Here is a 25,854-nt window from a genome sequence, read left to right as displayed (position 1 = left end):
GTTAGCAACCAAGAGTTTTGTTTATTGCTCATTTAAAATACAAAACTAAAGCAGAGAACTGCAACAAATAAAAGTAGTTATATATACGATGATTTTAAAATAATACAGAAGCCAAAAGTCAGTAACTTACGTGAATAGGCCAATTACAACTAACCAAAATATACAGGCCCATATGTCAAGTAAATTAAGGAAGATCTATATTGTACCTAAGAGACTCAGTAAAATAAAGTGCTATTTTTAAAAAATTTTCCAACCTTAAACCCTACCCACCAATTTGGGATTTCACCAGAATATATTTAATTGTACATAATTGTTTTCATTACTTTAACCAAATACCTGGCAAATACTATCAGTGCACAGACTCATCATTTGCTTAGAATAAGAAATTTCTCTGGTTGTTTATGCCTCACTTTTGACTTTTCTCCAGGTATTCTTTATCTTTCAGTAACTTATTTACATTTTAGATCTTCTGGATCTTTCCCCAAATCTCTGGAATTTTTCCACATGAAGTAAATATTTGTGTGTGTGTGTGTGTGTGTGTTGTGATTTATTTCTTCAACTTGATACTCTAGGACATCTATGATAATAGAACATTCTGTTTTTTAATAAATATAAATATAATTTTTTAAAAATTTCAAATATCATATGTGCCTTTCCAGAAAGTCTTCCTAATTTTCCAATTACTTCAATAAAAAACAGCTATCTGCTTGGTGCTTTCAGTTGAAAATAGTATTTGTCTTCCAAGTCTCATTTACTTAGACTTAAGAGCTTCTTAACTTAGGGATGTGCTAGATAGAATTCAAAGATACCTGTGAACTAAGATGGGAAAAATTATATCTTTAGTTTTACTAACTTCTAAATGGGACATGTAATTTCCTTCAATTATGAATGTAGGCCAAAAGTCAGTTTCGCTAGCAGTGCCTGTGTCTTTGTCAATAGTAGAAATCATATTTTCCTATCATACCACTATTACACTATATATCTGATATAGTTATATGTTTATTATTTCAAAAGTAGTCTAATTATCTTCCAGTATAACTTTTTATTTAATGTACTCATAGGCATACATGTTACCACATTGCATATTTGTTTTTTAATGTATTTTAAATATATTTAAATATATTTTTATGTATAATACTATGGATTTTGTTTAGAAATAGTATTCTTTTTGAATTAGGGTCCACAGGCTGCTTCAGATCTCCAAAGAAATCCATGGCACACAAAAATTTAAAAACTCCTGATTTAGAGCCATATGTATGTAATTGTGCCAAATTTAATTTCTTTTAAGCTGTTTATTATAATTATTTTCTGGATCAATGTTTCATCAGACATCAAATCAAACTATTAGTGTACTTAGGCCAGTCACGGTGGCTCACGCCTGTAATCCCAACACTTTGGGAGGCCGAGGCGGGTGGGTCACCTGAGTTCAGGAGTTCAAGACCAGCCTGGCCAACATGGTGAAACCCCGTCTCTGCTAAGAATCCAAAAAATTAAGCCATGCATTCCTGTAATCCCAGCTACTCGGGAGGCTGAGGCAGGAGAGTCGATTGAACCTAGGAGGCGGAGATTGCAGTGAGCCAAGATCATGCCATTGCACTCCAGCCTGGGCAACAGAGCAAGACTATTTTTTATAAAATAGGTTATATTGAGATATATATTTCTGAGATAGAGCAAGACTCTATCTCAGAAAAAAAAAAATAACTATTAGTGTATTTAAAGTTGCAACCACTCTGAAGAAGTAAAAAGCACAACAGTCTTTTCTCTTATCCACCAGTCGTCATGAACATTCTGGTAAATTATTAGCCCTAGGCGTAGACTAAGAAAGAATTTTTTGTCTGTATAAGTGCAAATTTGAATTCTGTTTTGTCTTTTAAAGCAGAAATTTGAGCCTAAAATAATACTTTTGAGTTTGTTTAGATAAGATTGTAACCTAACTTATTCATCCATCCATCCATCCATCCATCCATTCATCTATAGATTTCTTCATTCATATGACAACCACTTGCTTTTGTATAAGTAGTTTGTGTTCATGTGTGTGTATGTATGTGTGTGTGCACACATGTACATACATATACACACATATGTATATAAATTTAGGTTCTAAATTACTGTCATCAAATAATTTTTAAATATAACTATATAAAATTTTAAATATAACTTTAAGTTGAAATTTCTTGTGTCGATTTGAATTAGAAATCAAACAGTCTCTGTGTATGAAAGAGATAAATTTTATACTTATAATCCTGAGGGTTTTTTTAAGTGTTGCTTTTCACTATGTTAGAGTAAAACGATGCTAAACACAAGGGGAAGCTAAAGAACTTAGCACATTTTTATTGAAGCCCTTGAGAAAAGAAACACCTTTTTCATAAAGTTTCTATTATTTTACTATCAACCAGAACTTTAAAAAGGCATTTGAGTCACAGAAGTTTCGTGCTACAAGGGATATTCCTTTGCATGTAACAAATGCCCCTTAATATCTTTAAGAGACTTTCACAAGATTATATAGCTAATTAAAAATAGAGCCAGGTGGGTGCAGTGGCTCATGCCTGTAATCCCAGCACATTGAGAGGCTGAGGTAGGAGGATCATTTGAGCCTAGGAGTTTAAGACCAGCCTGGCCAATATAGTGAGGTGCTGTCCCTACAAAAATATGATCCACGCGTGGTGGTGCTATGCTTGTAGTCCAGCTACTTGGGAGGCAGAAGGGAGGGGAGATCACTTGAGCCTAGGAGTTTGAGACCAGCCTGGGCAATATAGTGAGACCCTGTCGCTACAAAAATTAAAAAAATATCCAGGTATAGTGGTGCTGTGCCTGTAGTCTCAATTACTTGGGAGGGTGAGGGAGAGGATTATTTGAGCCCAGGAAGGAGGCAATTGGTGTTCATGCCACTTGCAGTTCAGCCTAGGCCACAGAGTGAGACCCTATTTCTTTTCTTTTTTTTTTTTTTTTAAAGAGCCAGGTTAGGATATGTATCCATTTATTCTTAAAATCTAGTGTACACCAAACAGTATTATGTCAGTAAATTATTTTTACTCAATATAACCTATTTTATAAAAACTGAATTTAATAGAATGAATACTCTTAAATTGTATGAATATCACTTCGGAATGAATTTCTCTCCAAAAAATTTGACTTCAGTATTAATAATGGTTCAAACGTGTATATTTTAGTGACAGAGATAAATTTCTTTTGCACTAACTTAATACATTTGGGTAAAACATCAGGCTCTGGATTTTAAAATAGGTGCTTCAGATTCGTGCTGAGTCATTTCAAGGTGAAATATGTAGATACATTTTAAGAATAGCAGGCCGGGCACGGTGGCTCACGCCTGTGATCCCTGCACTTTGGGAGGCCGAGACGAGTGGATCACGAGGTCAGGAGATCGAGACCATCCTTGCTAACACAGTGAAACCCCGTCTCTACTAAAAATACAAAAAAAAATTAGCCAGGCGTGGTGGTGGGCGCCTGTAGTCCCAGCTACTCGGGAGGCTGAGGCAGGAGAATGGCGTGAACCTGGGAGGCAGAGCTTGCAGTGAGCCGAGATCACGCCACTGCACTCCAGCCTGGGCGACAGAGCAAGACTCTGTCTCAAAAAAAAAAAAAAAAAAAAAAAATAGAGAATAGCAATCACTTATAAGTTAATGGTTGCTTGTATAGGTCAATAACATTTAATGCTGTATGTTATCAAAATAATTCAGTTATTAATGTAACTAATCTTGCAGTAAAATTGAGAAAAAATGTTGAACAGATACATTTATAAAATTTGGACAGAATAAAAGCAGCAACCTTATGGTTAGTTACACAATATAAAAAACAGGGGGATTTATTTGGTTTAATTTCAGGTCCTCTTTTAATTGCCTCTTCTACTTTTGTTATAGATTGCTGAGTCAAATATGTAATTCAATAACTTGGAATTTATTTTTAAAAAGTAGTTTGTTTGGAGTATGTGGTTTGCTTCTTAGTAATGTGAGTATATAATTTAATGCAAATATGTTTTCCTGGGTGTAATGCCTTTATGTCCACAGATTTTACTTGAGCAAAATAAATAAAACACAGTGTGATTTTCATCTGCAGGGTTATGTCCTTAAATATGCTAGATGGAAAAATTTACAAATTTGAGAAGAAAAGTTAGTGGAAAAGTAATAGTTATTGAGTGCCTACAATGACCTATTTATTTTACGTGTTAGAAAAATGTGCTCTTCACTTGTAACAATGGAACTACAAAAGGAAGGAGGAAGAGTTGCATATGGGAGACATTGAATAAAGCAGAGGAGAGAGATTGAGATAGAAAATAGACTGCGTTGAGAACAAAGCCTGAAAACGGGGCAGCAAGCCCATTTTCTGGATTTTCTAAATGTTTCTGAGGTCAAATGACTTATATTTTAGACTTCCTGAAAGTATTGAAATAGGTAGTAAAGTTGATAATTAACTGATAATTGTCTCAACTGCAGTCAGCCAGAGTCCCTGAGTCATAGCTTTTCACTGCCCTCTCCATAGCTTCAGTATCCCCTATTCTCCATTTCAGGGGGTGCTTTCAGGTGGCAGTCTTGGCTTCCCTGGGAAACTAGTAAGAAGAGCCTCTTTATCAACCCTTACTCATAGCCAGCTGAAAGACAGAAGAGAGAGGGAAAGGCCATTGGCCCTAACTGGATGCAAGGGTTCTCTGCAAGTGCCTTTCCAGTGCTAGAACCTGCGAATTTGCATTAGCAGCCTCTGCAATGCACTTGTGTTCCCCTTTCCACCCCAGACAAGTGAACATCAGGGAGACAGAAATCTGAACTCCGAGAACTCTCAGGGCATCATCTGGATGAGACCTCTTCTTCTCCGACATGTTTGCTTTAAATTAATTCTACCTCATGTTTCTGTGTTCTCTCTCTCTCTCTCTCTGTCTCTCTCTCTCTGTCTCTCTTTCTTTCTCTGTCTCTCATCTTTCCTGTCTGGCAGGGTGCAATCACATCCTTTCCTTTTCTATGGCTACAAGTCTAATTCAAAATGTAATAGCTATCAGCCTTCTTTACCTGCCTCCAACCATTCCAATTTTCATGTATTCTTCAAAATATACTAGAATAATGTTACTACTTAGAAATTATTCCATTATTCTCCTGGCTAAATTCTTCTATAATGTCAACAATATTTATAAAATAATGCTATTCAAAAGCATCTCTAATCTTGCCCTAATCTACATTGAAGCATTTTAAAATTATTTAGCTTTCTTGACTTATACTATACTCTAAAGAAAGTATTTTGATAAATGTATCTCTCATGTCTTCTCTTTGATACTATCATTTTCTTATAACTGTTTTACATTGCTAGTTCCAACCAGTGTAAATATAAACACCTCCTCAAATCCTTTCCTGATTAAAAAAATCTCTAAATTAATTTCCCCTTTGTTTTATTCATACTCTTCTTAGAGCATTTATTGAGTTCTTACATTAAAATCATTTCTATAGTATTATACTGGGTGTGTGTGTGTGTGTGTGTGTGTGTGTGTGTGTGTGTGTGTGTGTGTGGAGGGAGAAAGAGAGGAATTTTCTGTTATGCTTCTAGAGGACAAAACACCTTTTCACCACCCGGCACATTGCCTTGCACATTGCTCATGTATAGTAATTATTTGTTGATTAAATGAAAGCCATTAAAGTGACTTGATTTATTGTTATAAGATTTAGTGAAGTTATTTTCTTTCTTTTTTTTTGTTTGAGCACCTGCAAATCTGTAATCCTGGGACATAACATCTGAAATAAGCTAAATGTACCAGCCATCTAGGGAAAAGGCCTGGGGAATTTAAGTCTCTGTATACTCCAAAGACCATTCGTGTACAAATGAAAGGCTGTAACATTAGGACATTCTGAAAGAAAAGCTAGGAAAACTTAGCAAAGAAAAAGGGTGTGGGAGGGGGAGGGGGGGCAGAAGTGGTATTTTGGTCTTTCTAGAGAGAGATTAGTTCCTGAGAGCAAAATCTTGAGGGGGTCACTTTAGCTTTCATTGTTTTGCTCTCTGTGACCGGCTCTTCCCTGTCGTCTGAGATTCACTCAGTTTCTAGTTGGAAGGCTTGGAAGTTTGATTTAATGGCTTCACCCTACAGAAATGGCAGTCACCTGTGTGCAGAATAAATCGATATGTCATGTGTGGAACACCAACTATCTGCTAGGCACTTTGCCAAGTAGAAAAAAGAATGGCAGCCGAATGTTCTAACACTTCCAAAAGAACAGTTTGCATCTGCAGTTTTCTGCTCCAAGTATGTCAATTATTCGCTTCTTGCTAAGGAAAGTAAAATGTTGCACAGTACCGTATTCTTGTTAATACTGAACAAGAAAACTATAGTTAGCAAATAATTGTTATGTTCTAGGGCTCACAGCAGATTTTACAGTTATTATTGTATTCTAACTCTACCAGTCCTATATATATATATAGGACTTTATATATATATATATAAAGAATACATATATATATATAAAGAATACATATATATATATATATGTAGTTTTCTGCTTTATCAGGTTTTGGTATCAATGTGAAGCTTTCTGCTATATATAGCAGAAAAACTACCCTGAGATTTTGGAAAGTACTTGGCAAATTTTTAGAACTGAAAGTTTCAGATTAAAATTTGGTTATCATCTGATGTGACACTGCAAATACTCATTTCTTATTTTTCTATGTATTTCTCATGATACCTATCATGATGTTGGATTTGAAGTAAATAAACATTTGATTCACTTTGCTTGGGAGATACAGGAAATCTGTGTTACAGTTTTCTGTCAAATACACAGTCATCTCTGTGAGGATATGAACTGCTTTATCTTCATTTTTCTTAATTCTCTACATCTAATGCAGTGCCAGACAATAGACTCAGTAAATATTTGTTGATTCAATATATGAATAAATTATTGAATCAATCAAAGTAATTATAAGCCGTTTTAAGAAAGGGAATTGCCTGAAGAGGTTGCTATATTAGAAAAATCACATTTGCTGTGGTGGAGGGAAAGAACTGAAGATCCCGACGCCCCGTCCTTTTCTTTAGAATGGCTTACATTTTATATTAATAATTTTATAGTAACAATAGGGTCCCCCTTCCTTTATTAAAGCTTCTATTCTATTAGCTGGTTAACCATAAAGTCTTTTGTCAGACCCTTCTCTCTCTTTCTTTCTCTCTCTCTCTCATTCTTTTCTCATTTTCAAAACAAAAATAAAATGTTCATTTTCCTACATTTGTGTATATTTTGAATAGCATCTTCGAAAGTAAAAGCAAAGAGGAAGCAGGATTGGGAAGTGGAAGCCGTTAGACCCTGATGCAGAGCTGACGAAGGTTCCTGCCACTGTAAACAGGAGCTCCGGAGGATACGGCTGCCTAGCGAGCCATGTGCTATGCTGAATGGAAATAGCTGGGCCCTGTCCATCCTCTCTGCTTGCTCTTCCATTGTCCTGCATTTTAAAACTGAGGAAGAACCTGAACGAGTTAGCAGGTGGAGGCTGCTAGTAGACTACACTCTTGGTAGCCAGACAGCAAGTCCATTCTTGAAGGGGTTATGAATGCCACATCTCCATTTTCTACAGGAAGAAAGCATTCTTACTCTTTTAACGAAGAAAGCTTCACATTGATACCAGAACCTGATAAAGACGGCACAGTGAAGATTAGAAATCCATCTCCCTTAGGAAAATCGATTCCAAAATATTTCTCATAAGTGGGAGTTGAACACTGAGAACACGTGAACACAGGGAGGGGAACATCACACACCGGGGCCTGTCAGGGGGTTGGGGACTAGGGGAGGGATAGCATTAGGAAAAATACCTCATGAAGATGACGGGTTGATGGGTGCAGCAAACCACCATGGCACGTGTTTACCTATGTAACAAACCTGTACATTCTTCACATGTACTCCAGAACTTAAAGTACGATAATAATAAAAAAAATTGCCAAAGTAAAAACATTACGCATTTGACCACGTGGAATTAATTTCAGGAAAGTCAGAATGTTTCAATATTCAGAAATCCATTAATATAATTTTCCATACTTTTAGGACTAAGGAGGACAATTTTGTGATTATATCCATTGAAACAGAAAAGGCATTAGACAAAATTCAATACTCATTTTTGATAATAAATTAAAAAATTACTTGTAAATGGCATAAATATAATACATAAAACCAAATATAATTGCGGTGGGCAGACAAGTTGGTATCAGTGCTTAAGAAAACTGTGTGACACAAAAACTCCATATCTAGATACAAGATCAACATACATGTACATTATTCCCTCATGTTCAAAACAGAAATAAAATGTTCATAAGAGCAATATTCTTAATGGCCCCAGACTGGAAACCACAAATATGTCATCAACGATGAAATGAAATAAAATAGAAATTGAAATATTTTGCAGAATTGAAGAAACAGTTTTTGCTACTAATAAGAGGAATATATTTCAAAGAACTAAAGTTGAACAAAGAAAGCTAGACATAAAGAGTACATATTTTCTGATTCTATTTATATAAAATTTAAAAAGTGTGTGAAAGTAACTTATACTGATAACCATTAAATCTGTGAGTATATCTGAGAAAAGTAATAACTGAGAAGAGTATCAAGTGGGGGGCTTGTGAGGTGCAGGCACTCTCCTAGGTTTTAATCTGGGTTGTGTTACCTAAGTATGTTCAGATTTTTAAAAGTCATCAAGCTGTATATTAATATTTATGCATTTTACCATATGTACATTATACTTTAATAACAAGTATAAAATGAATAGTGATAGCAATGAATCACAATATATTAAATAAAAGAAAGAATTCATGGTGTCATAGCAATATCTAACAACAAAAAGGAGAAGAGGGAGAACTTTCATACACAGAAGAATGCAGTATAATAAATGTAGAAGTGATGAGAGAATAAGAAAACCTCAGACTTTCAAAAACCATGTAATAATTGACGTAGGCATATAGTTAGTACTCCATAACAGGCAATTATTTTCTTAAAACACTTTTGTTCTGTTTTTATTGTCTTCATGCAATCGGAGAGGACCCAAATCTGTCTCCTGAGACCTAGATAAAGACTAATAATTTGCCTGCCTGGCTGAGTCAGGGTCCCAGCAGAGTCCCCCGTGGAGTCCAGCTAAGACAATCAGTTCCTGATGTCTAACAATCTATGACCAGCTGGGTGCCAGGCAATTAATGGTAAAGACAACATATAATGTTAAATTTAGAACACATTTTAGAGTAAGAGTAAGCTCTAAAATAATTATAATTATGTAATTTAAAAATAGTTATTTACTGTATTAGTCCGTTTTCACTGTTCTATAAAGACACTACCAGAGACTGGGTAATTTATAAAGGAAAGAGGCTTAATTAACTCACAGTTCCACATGGCTAGGGAGCCCTCAAGAAACTTATAATTGTGGCAGAAGGCAAAAGGGAAGCAAGGCACATCTTACACGGCAGCAGGAGAGAGAGAGCAAGAAGGGGGAAGTGCCAGACACTTATCAAACAGCCAGATCTTGTGAGAACTCTCTATTACAAGAACAGCATGGGAGAAACCATCTCCATGATCCAATCGCTGCTCAACAACTATATCCCTGTATACATGAGGAGTACAATTCAAGATGAGATTTGGGTGGGGACACAAAGCCAAACCATATCATTATTGACCAACCAATTGACCATTCAACAAAACCAGTGCAATGGTTTATTGAGTATTAAAACTCAAACAGCAGATTTATTCTTGGTATATTCTCACATATTTTAATAAACACTGTATCTCTCTTTAATACTTTTACACTGTTATTTTTTGAAAAAAATGTATGCTATTCAGTATGGATATATTAAACTTATTTTTAAAATAAAATTTTCTGCAATAGTCTACAAAGATATATTTTATGGTTAATAAATTTGAAATTCTTAATAAGATTTGGGTGGGGACACAAAGCCAAGCCATATCATTACTGACCAATCAATTGACCATTCAACAAACCAGTGCAATGGTTTATTGAGTATTGAAACTCAAACAGCAGATTTATTTTTGGTATATTCTCACATATTTTAATAAACTTACTATATCTCTCTTTAATACTTTCACACTGTTTTTTTTTTTGAAAAAAATATGCTATTCCATATGGATATATTATACTTATTTTTAAAATAAAATTTTCTGCAATATTCTACAAAGATATATTTTATGGTTAATAAATTTGAAATTCTTAACAGCTTAAAAAGCATTGAAATCCAAGATGAAATTGTACGGAATCTAGAAATTGCCTTCAGATTACATCTCTCACTTAAACATACATCTAATATGGGAAATTATTTAGTTACATTTTTTGTCTTCCCTCATTGTCTGCCACAGAAAACACTAAAAGTACAGTAGTCTCCTCATATCCAAGGTTTCGCTTTCATCAGTTTCAGTTACCAATGCTCAACTGTGGTCCCAAAATATTAAATTGAAAATTCCAGAAATAATACATAAGTTGTAAATTTTGCACCATTCTGAACAGCACGATGAAATATCAAGTTGTCCCACTCCATCTCACCTGGGACGTGTATTCTCACTTTGTCAGACAGATGCACACTGAAACCATTTCCCAAACCTTAATCACTTAAGAGCCATCTTGGTTATCAGATTTACTGACACGAGATTGCAGTGCTTGTGACCAAGGAAGCTTTATTTACCTTCATAGCAGCCTCAAAGTGCACAAATGTAAAACACTATCTTAACAGGCAGTGTGGTCACCCTAGTATTCATAAGCACTTTTCCAAAAGTGTTTATTACCATCTTCACTATTAAATAATTGCATACCTCTGTAAAGGACCTTTTAAATAGATAATTTCATTCCTATTATCTGTAGTGTTTCTCATGAAACCAATGGATATCCTATATGGCCAGAGGACTTTAAAATGTGTGTAACTGTCCACATATAAAAATGTACCTATATTTAAAAGTAGCATTAATGAAGTGTCATCATGAGTGTCGTTTTTCTCCACGTGGTTTTCCTCTGATCCTTTTGTGGTTTCCTTCATTTTTCCAGCAGCATATTTCAATGTGACGTGCGTCATCATTTTTTTCTGCCATGCCTGTTTAACTGCCCTTATGTAGCATTTACTTTTCATAAATGCCTCTATGGCTTTGTGCCAGCAAAAATAAATATTAAACTAAAAGTGCTAAAGCAACATAGTGCAGTGCAATTCACTCAGGGTTGGTTGTCAGACAGGTGAACCTGTGTTTATTATATAGTCTTTAAAGTATGTGGAAATTGCAGTTCAAATTGTAGGCCTTCCACTTACTCACTGAGGAACTACATCCATAAAATGTGAATAATAAAGGGTGAGGGTTAATGTACCTAGCAGATGCTTACTAAATAGCGGCTATTATTATTTTCATCATTACCATCCCTAGAGTATAACCCAAAGGAAATCGTGCATAAACACATTGGTGGCCTGATTCAGTGGAATTCACACTGCTGACTTGACTCATAGTAGTGCTAGCTATGGAGCACCTCTTGTCATCTGGAAAATATACCAGAAAAGCACAGATGAAAAGAGGAAGCATGAGGCCAGCCCACTTATTTTTGCTGCCACGTTTAGTCACTAGGCTGAATGATAGGAAAGCAGAAGCTAAAACACAGTAAAAACAAACAAAAGACAAAACCTAATTGAGGAATTAAAGGACTTCTACTGCAGAGAAAGAGCTTGGGTTTAAAACAAATCGTTAGCTGTTTTTGAGTGTATTTCTTGATTATTTTGGATGTCAACATTTCTGAGAAAGCAAAGAAAAGACTGTCAGCTGGAAAATAAGTTGGGCTTATTTAAAAGAAAGAAAGACATTCATCAAGTAAAGAGTTTCCATAACCACCTATTTTAAGATGCTGTAAAATGTCATAATTCAGATTAAAAAAATAATAATGCATCATACTGGAAAGTTTTTTTTTTTTCCAATTTTGTCTGGTCTTTCGTAGGGGAAAAGGCCGTATCTCTCCTACCAAAAAAAAAAAAAAAAAAAAACTGGCCAAGGACATGTGAACCCTGTTCCATATTGCTATAGCATGGTGTATGAAACTCACAGGCTTGAACGAAAGAATAAATATTCATCACCTCTACCTTTTTTTTTTTAGGTGCCTCCTATACTCCTTGATAAGCAGTTCTCTGAATTCACTCCAGACATTACACCAATCATTTTGGCAGCCCATACAAATAATTATGAGATAATAAAACTCTTGGTTCAGAAAGGGGTCTCAGTGCCTCGACCCCACGAGGTCCGCTGTAACTGTGTGGAATGCGTGTCCAGTTCAGATGTGGACAGCCTCCGTCATTCACGATCCAGACTCAACATCTACAAGGCCTTGGCCAGTCCCTCTCTCATTGCACTGTCCAGCGAAGATCCTTTTCTCACAGCCTTTCAGTTAAGTTGGGAACTTCAGGAACTGAGCAAGGTGGAAAATGAATTCAAGTCGGAGTATGAAGAGCTGTCACGGCAGTGCAAACAATTTGCTAAGGACCTGCTGGATCAGACGAGAAGTTCCAGAGAACTGGAAATCATTCTTAATTACCGAGATGACAACAGTCTCATAGAAGAACAAAGTGGAAATGATCTTGCAAGACTAAAATTGGCCATTAAGTACCGTCAAAAAGAGGTGAGTGTTGCCAGACTTGATCCATCAAAATGCCATAGAATTTAATCACAGTGAAGCAAACTGCTACTCACAAAATTAGTTTTGGGTTTTAGAGCATTTTCTATCCAGCTGTAAGTGGATGACATTTATTGTCTGCTGGATTAATAATTATAAATCACATTGGAGAGTGGTAATAAATGGTTTAATAATTGATGTTTTTGGCCTGTGTGTTAAAATGTACACATTGACTATGGTATAATGGAAAAACTAATGAATTTTAGTATGTCCAGACTGAGATTTCTGGCTCTGCTATTTATAAGTCTTGTAACTTTAGGGGGTCACAGGTTTCCTTAAGCTACAGTGTTCTCACCTGCTGAATGGATTTAATATTTGAAATTTTATATATATATTATATATAATATATAATATATATATAAAATATATTATATTATATATAATATATAATATATATATAAAATATATTTTATATATATATATAAAATCAGCCCTCTGTATCTGCATGTTCCTCATCCTTGGATTCAACCAAATGTGGATGGAAAATGCAGCACTCATAGGATGTGGAACATTCAGATATGGAAGGCTGATTTTTTCCTATCCATGGGTCCTGTAGGGCCAACTGTTGCAGGACTAGAGCAGCCATGGATTTTGGTATCCACATGAGGTCCTGGAGCCAATGCCCCACAGATGCTTGGGGACAACTGTATATATAGACGACATTTTTCTCATAGGTTTTTAGGAAGTGTAAAATATGTGGATGTATGAAGACTCTTAGTAAATTATATGGTATTGTTTTATTTATATCAATAAATACATTATTATAAAGCATTAATAAAATAAAAGATTTAGTACAATAGCAGATGTAAGCACTAAAACTTTTCTCAAGTCTTGCTCATTTTTTTGATTTGTCAGGAATAAGAAACCAAATAAGTTCATCGCAAGGGAGTAATAAATTTCTTGTAAAATTTCCATATATTAACAATGCTGTATTAAATAACGGAATCTCATACCTCTTACCCTTAGTCGCCCAGCATAATTGCTTTGTGTTTGAGTGAGTTCTCAAAAGACTGTTTACATCTATCTGAAGAAAATATTGGTTCTCTGTTCACTCTTAAATGATAGTAATTATCTATTCCAGAACAATACTTGGAAATGCTATGTAAGATGAAAAAAGAAAGAGAAAAATTAAAAGTCTTCTGAGTTGTAAAATGTACTCAGTTTCTTTGGAATTTGGCCTTGATGATCCCATGTAAGCCCTGGCTGCTTTGTCTGTTGCTACTCACTAAATACTCAAGATTCAAGATACCTGAATTTGCTTTCTCAATTTCTTCCTCTAGTTATGTGGTTAGTTAAGCTAATCTGGTTGTCATGGGAGCCTGAAACAAGGTGAAATGAACTTTTCCATTAATACTAAAGTGACAGCTTCTTTTGTGTCCTTTCCCTCTAACTCTAAAATCACATTTGCTATTTTGAGTCCACGTCAGCAGTATTAACTCATTTTCTTAGGTTTTTATGTTTTGGACTCAGAGATCTAATATTTTAAAGAAACGAGTAATTTGACTACACAATGATAAGATACATTGATGAAAGATGTTCAAAGTGGTAAATGGGAAGATAAGAAGTTATTGCAGGCTTTAGACTTGAAAGATATTGAAATATTGATATGGCCTAAATCTTCTTAAAGATCCATATTAGCACAGTAGTATGCTTTGCTTTCTTTAGGTTTTCTTTGGAGAAGGGGGTTTAAAGAATCGACACGATGATTGCGAAGATTTTCTCTTATGCCATAGCTGTTCGGTGTTAATATTATCCTACAAATGTTGAATGGAAAAAAGTTCCCAAGATGTACAATTCATGAAATGAAACAGAGAACACAGAAGCAGCCTGCTCTGCTCACCTGTTGCTCTTTAGGTCTCTCTGCAGCCAGTGAATGAACTCAGATTTATTTTTTCTGCACTGATTTTGGTCATGGCATCGAAGCTGATTTAACGTCGTCTTTGGCCACAATAACTTTTGTGAAAGCCTGGGAACAAAATACCCATAAACTCCTTTACCATATCCTCATAACAGAATGCTATCAATGATACGGCATTAACTGAAGCTGCCAAATTCCTGTCAAAGAATTGTTCGAGATAGAAATTGTAATTTGAATTTCTTGCATATTTATATTTATATTTTTACCTACAAAACATTTAATACACTTTGGTCATGCATTAATTTCCTTAATAACTCTTTCAACATATATTTCACAGAACACATTCCAGGCAATGCACGGGGCATTTGGGATTCCCAGGTGTCAGGTCTCTGCTCTCATAGAGCTTATAGCCTATTAGGAGAGACAATAAAACATTGAATACATGTTCTCCATTTTGTTCCTGAACCACTGAAAATGTTCTTCCTTACTGAGCATGTTTTCTTGCTTATGTTCTTCTGTATATGTTATAAATATAAAAAGTGGGTTCATTGTCAAAACCTATGAAAAAGCCAGAACTCTAATCCCATCTTCCGTATGTAAGAAGCAAAGCAATGGAAGGCATTTGATAATTTCTAACACTTCTCTCAAGATGTTTGTATTCTTGCTAATATGAAGTTATGGAAGGGTGATAAAGCCTAATAATTCAATATAAAAGATAGCAAAAAAATATAGCATGTAACAAAAAAAATAAGAATTAGTGCTATTTTTTAAAAGATACTTTTCTTGTAGATATGGGGTCTTGCTCTGTTGCCCAGGATGATCTCAAACTCCTGGGTTCAAGCAATCCTCCCCAAAAGATACAATTTTAAAAGACATTGTATTGGGATTTTTTTCCTTTCAAAATGTTTTCAGATTTCAATGGGAAAAAAATGAAAACGAAATTCTTACACAGTTGTTTTGGAGTAGCTTGCATTTACTATCAAAGAGCATATTTTTCTCGGATTGCAGATTTTCCCAAAGCAAAAGAACACTGGATAACTGATAGCATTATTTAAAAAATTCAGGAATAACATTTTACTTTCATATATACCTTTTAAAATCATAAGTTGTGTTTTACAGCATGTATTCTTCGGTTATTCAGAAATTACTAAATTCAAATATTGAAGGTTTTCCAGTAAGATCATGTGCCTTAAAGAAAATTCTGCTTTAGCATGTCTTGCTTGCTTCATATCTTTCTTACCAAAAGTTTTCCTTGGTTTGGTCTAAACAAGTCTGAGGTTTATCTTTAGTCCATCTCTCAGGATTCGGAATGCTTTCTCATTAACCTTCATGCACATAGCTAAGTCCTGCCACTCTTTAAAGGTCATCTCACGTCTTGTCTCGCCCCAGGAGCATTCTATGAAGCAAACCCCTTCATAGACTCTCTTGGAGAAATGTCCTCATTATGTACACCCTATATTGCACTGTGTTATTACTTTTCCATCTCCTCCTCTAGGCAGTGTCAGGAACACATCCATCTTACTCACCAGTCATACTGTAGCCCCTGACATACAGAAGGTGCTTGGTAATGAATGCACCTGAATGAAGTCACAAATGCTCTTAGATCTGGATGGTTCCCTGCATGTTTCTTTGCCTGAATAAATTGCACTATTTGGGTTAATCTCCTAATAACAGCTTCCTTATGAATCAACATATTAAAACAATTAATGTTGGCAGGATTTGATTGCAGACTTGTTCTGGTTACTTCTCTAATCTCATGCAAAGAGAAAGCTCTGTGTTAATTTCATGCCATAGATATTTTTACATTTTCATTTTATATATTCTTTCTAAGCAGCAGCATCATAGAAAGAGGAATTTTATTATTTCCATTAATTCTAGGCTGATGATGCTGTAATTGTATTGATCATATATTAGCAGAACAAATATCTTGTATCAATTCAAAATGAATGTATTTTAGCAACTGGGTTAAGTTGTTTACATGGTTTATTATATCAAACCTCCAAATACACTTCTGAAGTATGAACTATTTGTTGTTGTTTTTTTTTTTTCATGAAAAAATTGGAGTCACCGAGGGCTATATAATGTGTAGTGTTACCCTGTTAAATATTGGGGCCAGATTGCAAATCCAGATCTTAACTACAAAAACTTGGCTCTAACCATCACCGCATATCACCTCCACCCGGACATCATCCTGAACATTGGGCAAACCTGAGAAAACTGATGCTACTAGCCTAGTTTTGTTGAGCACATGAATTTATTTTATGACTCAGCTCGCCTGTAATGAAAGCCTTGCATTTCAACATGAGGTTTTCTTTGCTTTCACGTGGTGATGAAGCACTTGATTTCTCCAAAGAGTGTGAAAACACTTTTCCTTTCTTTCTCACTCCACTTTTACGTTTCTGTGTCAAACAATAATCTTTCAAGTACCATTCTGCGATGGGACAGGTTTAAGGTTTAAGGTTGCTCCCCTGACCAAGCACTCCCATCCCAATGCCAATCATCTAAATGGATAATAACAAAGGAAACTGGAAACAAAAAGCATGTATGTATTCATACCCTTAAAACTGATTCTTGCCCTGTGTGTAACATAAAGGCGAGGTGTGACTGAGGACGTGTCTTAGACAAAGAACTTGTCCCTTGGTTTTTGGCATGATTTTTGCAGATGCAGAGTCTGTGGCAGTTAAAATTACTTCCATGTAGTCATTCCTCCTGTGAATTGGAAGCTTAATGCATTTATTATTTTTTACAGCAAAGACCTTCCCTAGTTTTTGTTACGTGATTGACAATACTGTGAAGTAACCAATTAAAAGGCAGAGTAGCCTAGATGTCAAATAAAAATAAAAAGCAAGGAAATAGATTATTCTGTCTAAAAACATTACAATTCAAACTCTCTATAGCTTTTCAAACTAAAGTGAAAAGTAATCTCTACATAGTAAATAGCATAAGATATACATATATACACACACACACACACATATATATATATACACATATATTTATTTAATTTGCCTTTCCCTTTCATGAAGGTATTTCAGCAGCTTTGCAACATTAGCTTAAATTTTGGAACTAATTTGGGTTTTGTCCTATACATTAATGGGATTGTTAAAGAAGGAGAAAAATCAACATTTGAACAGCCCTCTGCTCATGACCTCCTAACCTTCCGTTTATCCAGTCTTGGGGGAATGGAGAAAATGTGAAGAGATTCGTGTCAATCAGACACTATCCATGGCATAGTAAACTAAATTGATTCGAAATGTTCCACAATTACAGCTCTTTAAAGCTCTCTTAATCTCAAGATTGCTGGTTCTGTTTCTTGATTTATTTCAGACCCCTTGATATGGAAGCAAGAAACAAGACTGCTATGAGAAAGGAGACAGGGGAGGTGGGGGAGAATGTAGGGACAGAGGAAACACATAGGGTGTAGCCTTAGTACAACCAAGGGACACGTTGGGTGAGAGTTGGGGTGCATCGCAAGAGTACTAAAGCAGTTAAATAACAAATAGAGCAGACACTGTGGATTGTGTCTTCTTAAAACTGCCTAGAACCCTACTTGTCTGTATATCATGGCCTTTGTTTTATAAACTCTTTTTTGATAAGTTTATCACGCCAACAGGTTTTTAATTCAAATGTTATTTGAAAAAGGCAATAAATAATCATTTAAATCCAATCTTACTACAATATGAACTTCATATGAAAAATCAATCAACAAATTAAAAACACCACTCACGTTCTTGATTTACCTGATATCTACATATCTGAGATCTATAGCAAGATGCCATTTTGTGCTTCTGTTAGTAGTTGAGGAACAATAACATCTCTCTATATATATTTTTTATTTTGAAATTACTAACCCTCAAGGTTGTACCCTACCCATCTTTAAAAAAAATCACACAGATAAGTTAATGATAATGTTGCATCCTTGCTGTCTCATAAGGACCTTGGGGTGGTGTTGGGAAACAATGACTTTCTCCTCTTATATCCAGTGGATTTTGGTGTCTGGTCAGCAGCCTTGCTAGACCTTGGCACTTGCTACAAATTTGACAGCATAGCTGACCATTGTTAACCACTGACGGTCTTAGAATCTTTTTTCTCCATTTTTACTCTTGTTTAATCTGGGATGTCTAAAATATACCTTTCGTATTTTATTATACCTGTAAATGACATACCAGAGTATATATAATTTGGGGAAAAATATATCATGTTATGAAAATTTTTTAAAAATAAGTTTGCAAATCTCATGCTGGCCAGGTGCAGTGGCTCATACCTGTAATCCCAGCACTTTGGGAGGCCGAGGCAGGCAGATCACGAGGTCAGGAGTTTGAGAGCAGCCTGGCCAACAAAGCAAAACCCCGTCTCTACTAAAAATGCAAAAATTAGCTGGGCGTGGTGGTGGGTGCCTGTAATCCCAGTTACTCAGGAGGCTGAGGCAGGAGAATTGCTTGAACCCAGGAGGCGGAGGTTGCAGTGAGCCGAGATCATGCCACTGTACTCCAGCCTGGGCAACAGAGCGAGACTCCATCTCAAAAAAAAAAAAAAAAAAAAATCTCATGCTATGGAGACTTTTTCTCATGGACATCAAATAACTCTTAGAGAAGGAGAGCGAAGAGATTACTGGGAGAAACATGAGAGAAAACACCATAGTCCTTATGATGTTCCCCGTCACAGCTGAGTCGTTTATGTAAGTAAAGTTGGTAATGCCTTTTCCTTAGTTTGATTTTCTTATTTAACACACTGGGTTATCTGAATGAGATTCAATTACCATGTCCTTTTCCCTTATGCTTCTTCTATGTTTAAACTGCTTCGAAAAGATTCATGTCCTCCAGTGTCCCCTCAAATACCACTGTCTCTGAAAAACCTTCCCTTAAATTATACCCAGGTTAAAATTAGTTATTGTTTTCCCTTTTGTATGGTAGAAACATTCCTTTATTGCAAATGTTGGTTTTTCTTTTCATTATTTGTTTTCACATTTTGCTTCTCCAGTTGAACACCTTGCCTCTAATATTAACCTCCTCCAAAACATTACTCACAACACTACTAAAGGTTTTTTGCTTTGTTTTATTTCTTGGAAAGGCAGATCTAGGAAAAACTTCTCAGTTATACAATTGAAAATCCCAAGCCCGGGGAAACCCTCAGTTTGGGTCATCATAAATCTGAGCACAAGAGCTCTGTGTTAAGCATTGTAATGTCTATCACATAAAGTCCAACTGCCACAACAGTCTTCTGTGGATTCTGCCTAAATTTTCAGTTTTACCTTTCTTAATGCCCCCCGTCACTGCTTAGAGTCTGTAGTGCAGCCAAGTGGGAACATTCATAACATTGTTGCGATATTTTCCCTTCTAGGCCGCTATACCAGGCATCTCTTGGCGTCCGCCCTATTCCTTTGTTCATCTATTGCAATAGGTTTTATCTGGATCATATTAGAATCACCTGGGAAGTTTGTAAACACTACGTTGCTGCATATATTCCACTTTCAAACTAGTTAAATCAGAACATCTGGGATGTTCACCACATCTTTGAAACTTTTTAAGTTTCAAACTCTCCAGATAATTCTAATGTGCAATCAAGGTTGAGCACTACTTAAAATTATCGGTTAGGGTTTCACCTGTGACTTCAAGCTTCTGTAGATTTCCTTGACTCTCTCAGGTAGAGAAGACAACGGCTTCCAAATGTGTCTGATTATCAAACTCACCTGGACAGCTTTTAAACATAGCATTTCGCATGAAGAAATTTGGCTTCAATAAGTCCTTGCATTCATGACATCCCATGAAACTTATTTCAAATTTTTCCCATCTTTCTCCTTGCCTCACCGTCCACCCTGCCATTTCCTTATTCTATTACGGCTTCCCAGAACCAGAAGCCATCCTCTTTACCTACTGTACATCCTGCTCATTTCTCAGAACTCTCAGAGCTTTCATTTCTTTATTTCCCCTATCTTCAAAACAAAAGAGTCTGGTAGGAAATCAATATCCTATTTAAAACGGAGGAGTAGGCCTGGAGAATGGAAAGACAACCAGGCAAGGAATGATTGATGGCTGTTGGTCAGCAAGTAGAAGGAAAGGGATCATACATTGACATCTTCCCTGCCCTGGGATAAGTAGCTTAGGGCATAGAGAAAGAAAATCTTTCCATTCCTAATACATATACCATAGACATATCTTCTCCCATGTAAATTTCTGATCATCTAAGGTATAAGAACTGTGGGGAAAATGTTTTATTGGTATCAAGTAACTCATCTCTCTGCAGTTGAAAGAAAGTATTATATTAAAAGTAAAAGAACAGGTTGGTTGTGGTGGCTCATTCTTGAAATCACAACACTTTGGGAGGCCGAGGCAAGGCAGATCACCTGAGCCTTGGAGTTGGAAACCAACCTGGGTGACATAGCAAAATTCTGTCTCTACAAAGAAAAAAAAAATTTAGCTGGTCATGGTGGCATGTGCCTGTGGTCCCAGCTACTTGTGAAGCTGAGGTGGGAGGATCACCTGAAGCCAGGCAGGTTGAGGCTGCAGTGAGCCAAGATTGTACCAGTGCACTCTAGCCTGGGTAACAGAATGAGACCCTGTCAAATTAATAGAATAAAATAGAATGAATAAATAAGTAAATAAGGTCTATGAATTGGATATAGTGCTCTTTTCTGCTCCTAACCAAGGATGTAGTATTGAACAACTTATCCTTTGCATTTCTATTTTCTCTTCTCTAAAATAGGTTGCCTTGTGAAGATGAAATGTAACAATGCAAGTACAGAGCTTAGTATATATCCTGGCGTATTTGCTCATGAAAGAGTGGCTATCTATTATTATCAGCAATTATTATTATTATTATTACTATTCTTTTTCTGTTCCTGGGCCCTCAATATAAAAAGCTAACCATATGCAGAAAAATACATGATTCCACTATATACTATGCAGCAGAAAGTGTAGGAAGTGTTAGCTTCATCATTTAACATTTTAATACTTGTTATAAACACTCATCTGTTTCTTGTGGGTTACATTACTATTTTGAATATCAAAAAGAAGTTTTGGCTGGGCGTGCTGTCTTACATCTGTAATCCCAGCACTTTGGGAGGCCAAGGAGGGCAGATCGCTTGAGCTCAGGAGTTTGAGACCAGCCTGGGCAACACGTTGCAACCTTGTCTCTACAAAAAAAATAAATAAATAAAATAAAATAAAATTAGCCGGGCATGGTGGTGTGTGTCTGTACTCCCAGCTACTTCAGAGCCTGAGATGGGAGGATCAGTTGAGCCCAGGAGGTTGAGGCTGCAGTGAGCCATGATTGCGCCACTACACTCCAGCCTAGGTGACAGAGTGAGACCCTGTCTCAAAAATAAAAAGGAAAAAGTTTTTTTTTCTTAAGTCTATTGGTATAATCAGTACTCCAAACTATTTATATTAAGATATATATTGTCACCAAAAAAGTATAATACATAAATTCATCCCAGCCCCTAGTAACTCTTCCCGTTATAGGCCTTCAAAACAACTTACATTGTGTAGTACATACTTGATATTAACTTGCCCATTTGAATTGCATTTGAAATATATTTTAGGCATTGGTTATGAACCCTTTGAACCTGACTGCTACACCTCAGAATCTTAGCTATACTCATAGAAAGGATTTTCATACATGAGACTACACTGAGCAATGTAAATTGTGAAATCTGTAGAAGAAAGATATAAAGCAGAATTCCTGTAGCTTAGTTTTCTCTCCTGCTGTTCTGTAGAGCATGTTCAATGACCGATTGCTGAGCCTCTGCCTCTCTTTTCTCCATGGTTGTGCACACACCTGCTGTTGCTAGGCAGAGGCAACATGGATCACAGAATCCCTAATGCTTTACCCCAGCCCCCTCCTAGGGACCAAACCTTTCAGTGCCTGCCACTCTGTAATGGCAGAAGCAAATGCCTATTCAGTACTTTTCAGACTGGCTCAGAAAACTATGACAAGTCATTAGGCATTTAATTTAACACTAGGTTTTTAGAGCTTGGAATTCAATCCCCATGAGTTTCTTTACAGCTAATTAAGTTACATGTAACCACTGTCTTCTAATTCCTATCTGAAAGTGTTTTTTTTTCCCCCCACAGTTAAATTTGAAATTGTGCGTGTCCAAAACATCGTATAAATTTGTCCTTTTAAACAGCACTGTTTAAGAAGTGACAAGTGTGTCTTATAAAACATAAAATGGCAAATTTTAGTTTTAACTTAGATATAAAAACTTTGATACTGCTTTAAATAAATGTTTTAAAATTTATTTTCAAGGAAGTGTACTCTTCTATTCACCTGAGAAAATGTACATAAGCAGCTCTTTATGATGCAGCTTTCATTTGGCAAAAACAAGAATCAAAAACATTAGGCTAATGATAATATCTCTGATAAACTACATTGTGTATTGGGTATCTTTCCTTGGCCCTCAAATGAATTGCTTTTCAGCATAAAACAGGTACTTCTGACTATGATGATTGACAAGAAAGTGCTAGCAATGACATCATTAGGTTTCAATTATTCAGATACAATCATGTAGTTTGTCAGTGATGGAGAAGGCTTTCTCTTGTTTCTGTTGTACAAATGTTCACATTTATACTTCAAGGTTATTTTCTCTTAGGCCATTATTTAGCGACCCGTATTTTCTCTGTCACTCAGCACAAAACACAAGAATTGCCAGCTTTTAGAGTTACAGCCTGAACAGCTTATTCCATTCAACATATCTCCTGGAAAAACACAGAAAGCCAATAGATTGTCTTTTGGAAGTTTATGAAAGTGAAACGTTACAGTTCTCAAGAAACTTTTGTTGATTTTGAAATACAAACTTCTGCTTGAGTTCTCATAAATTATGCATATGAGAGGGAACATTTTTACTCATTCCTCACCCTCATTAATCTTTGACCCTGTTAGGTATACTCATAATTTTTCTAAATAGAGGTTAATTATTTTATGTTTGAATTTTTAGAAACAAAGACATACAGTAAAACTCTCTAGGATTGATACTGCCTGTGCTATAATTTGGCGGTTCGTGATTCTGAAGCTGAATTCTGAAGCTGTGTGCTTACAGATGGCTTCTAGGTGGTATAGAACAGGGAAAGCAATCACATAGCTCTATGGTTTTTGTTTCACACCCTATCCCCTTTCTCCTTCAGAGTATTAGGGAACATGGAGTGGCATGCCCTCGGCATGCACAGAAGGAGCAAACTAAGCCCATCCTCCATGGTTCCTTGCTAGCTCCCTTCTTGTTTGTAAATGCTTGCTGAAAAAGAAAAAAAAACTCTTCACAACACTGATACAGTGTTAAATGATGGGCGTTGTTGTTATTTTTCTCCGTGCCCTTGTCTATGAACAGTGATTTTCCCAGGCAGCTCCGGGACATGCAGCCCTGAAACCTCTTTTTACCCTTTTCTTGATTCTCCTCTTTTTATCTTATTAATTACCAATTAATAATTGTACTTATTCCTGGGATACATAGTGATGTTTTGATGCATAGAATGTATAGTGATCAGCTCAGGCTAATTAGCATATCCATCATCTCAAACATGTGGTCCTTCTCTGTGACCACTGGGGTGAAGCTGGAAATCTTGCTGGCAGCTAAGACAGAGCATGTGAGGAGGCTAGCAGAGGGGATTGGAGCTCCCGCCACAGAGATCTCTCTGTCTCTAAATGCAATTCCACAAAAGGTGTATTTTTGGTTCCAAAGACTAAGAATGGCAAAATGAGAACACAGTAAGCCCTAGGCCAAGTTCAAATTTCTTTCAGAAGTTTCCTAAAACCTGGAATTTTGCTCTTGCTTAGATAATAAAATGAGATTTCCAAGACCCACCTTATTGAAGCCCAGGAAAGTATTTCTAACTTTGAGATTTTATGGGAGACTTTCCTAAAAATAAAACACCTTAATTGAGTTTCAGTGGAAAAATAGGATTTATTCAGATGAAGAAGTTAGAAAAAGGCATATGGGGAAGAAATACTCTGTGCAGATTCATGGAGGCAAAGAAGAGCATGGAACCTGGAGGCACATTCAGTGACCTTTCTGTCCTCATTCCAAACCCGTGACCTCTACCCTCATTTTCTCCCTGCTGGGCAAGTGTGAATGGCTCCTCTGTTGGGACCCAGCTCATATTATCACCTTCTCAGTGAAGACTTCCAGAACACTCAATCTCATTGGTATCCTTTTCTCCCACCCATTATTCCCTTTTATATCACGATTTTATTATCTTTGCAACCTTTATAAAAATCCAAAATAATTTTATTTATTTGTGTGTTTATTTATTGTCTATCCTCCTCCACCTGTATCTAAGTGTCACCTTATCTGATTTGATTATTAGTGCAATTTCAATCCCTGAAACAGTACTTAGAATATAGTAAGTACAAAATAAATGATCATAAATCAGGGTGGGCAGAAGCTGATATTAGGAAAAAACACAAAGACTAAGTCATAAAGACCTAGGATCATCAATACCAAGGAACCTGGTTTTTATAAAATGCTGTGATATTTAATCATGATGAAATATGTAGATCAATATTATCTTTATTATTTTTTGAAACTCCTATTCTTCAAAGAAGAACTCATCGTCTTTCTCTTTAAGTCTGGTCCTTCTGTCATCTCTGTTAAAGTAGAATACACTCCCAGTTACACATGTTAGAAATCTGAGAGTCATCCTTGATTATTTTATATCCATCATCTCCAAAAGCTTGATGGGATAGATTAGAGATAAATGCAAATTGAGAGGTGCTGGCTAATTTCCCTTCTCTTGAATCAGAGCCTGCCTTGGCTACCTGCATGACCCATAGAATGCAACAGAAGTGACTTTATTCTTAGGCTCGTTGTTTTTTGGGACTGGATCTCACTCTGTAGAGCAAGCTGAAGTGCATTGGTGCAGTCTCGGTTCATTACAATCTCTGTCTCCTGGGCTCAAGTGATCTTCCCGCCTCTGCCTCCCAAGTAGCTGGAACCACAGGTACACGCAACCACGCAGGGCTAACTTTTGTATCTTTTGTAAAGACAACATTTTGCCATGTTGCCCAGGCTGGTCTCAAACTCCTGAGCTCAAGCAATCCACCCACCTTGGCATCCCAAAATGTTGGGATTACAGGATTGCTTTGACTATTCGGGCATTTTTTTGTTTTGTTTTGTTTTGTTTTGTTCTGTTTTTGGTTTCCAATGAATTTTACAATTGCTTTTTCTAATTTTGCAAAAAATGACATTGGTAGTTGAATCTGTAGTTGCTTCAGGCAGTAAGATCATTTTTAATTATATTAATTTTGATCTGTGAGTATGGCACGTTTTTCCATTTGTTCATGTCATCTACTGTTTCTTTCATCAGTGTTTTGTAGTTTTCCTTGTAAAGATCTTTCACCTTCATGGT

At 36.1% G+C, this 25,854-nt stretch overlaps 1 protein-coding gene across 1 annotated transcript in view; it reads left to right on the top strand.

The window, feature by feature from the left end:
• TRPC4 (transient receptor potential cation channel subfamily C member 4) overlaps nt 1-25,854 on the top strand; it is a 232,714-nt gene that overhangs the window by 104,755 nt on the left and 102,105 nt on the right. Inside the window, exon 3 of the mRNA XM_063618886.1 lies at nt 12,085-12,603. Within this exon, the coding sequence (XP_063474956.1) occupies nt 12,085-12,603 (519 nt within the window). The remainder of the gene's footprint in view (nt 1-12,084; nt 12,604-25,854) is intronic.

This window comes from Symphalangus syndactylus, chromosome 15 (assembly GCF_028878055.3).
Source record: "Symphalangus syndactylus isolate Jambi chromosome 15, NHGRI_mSymSyn1-v2.1_pri, whole genome shotgun sequence".
NCBI lineage: Eukaryota > Metazoa > Chordata > Mammalia > Primates > Hylobatidae > Symphalangus > Symphalangus syndactylus.
This window is presented reverse-complemented; position numbering and strand designations above follow the sequence as displayed.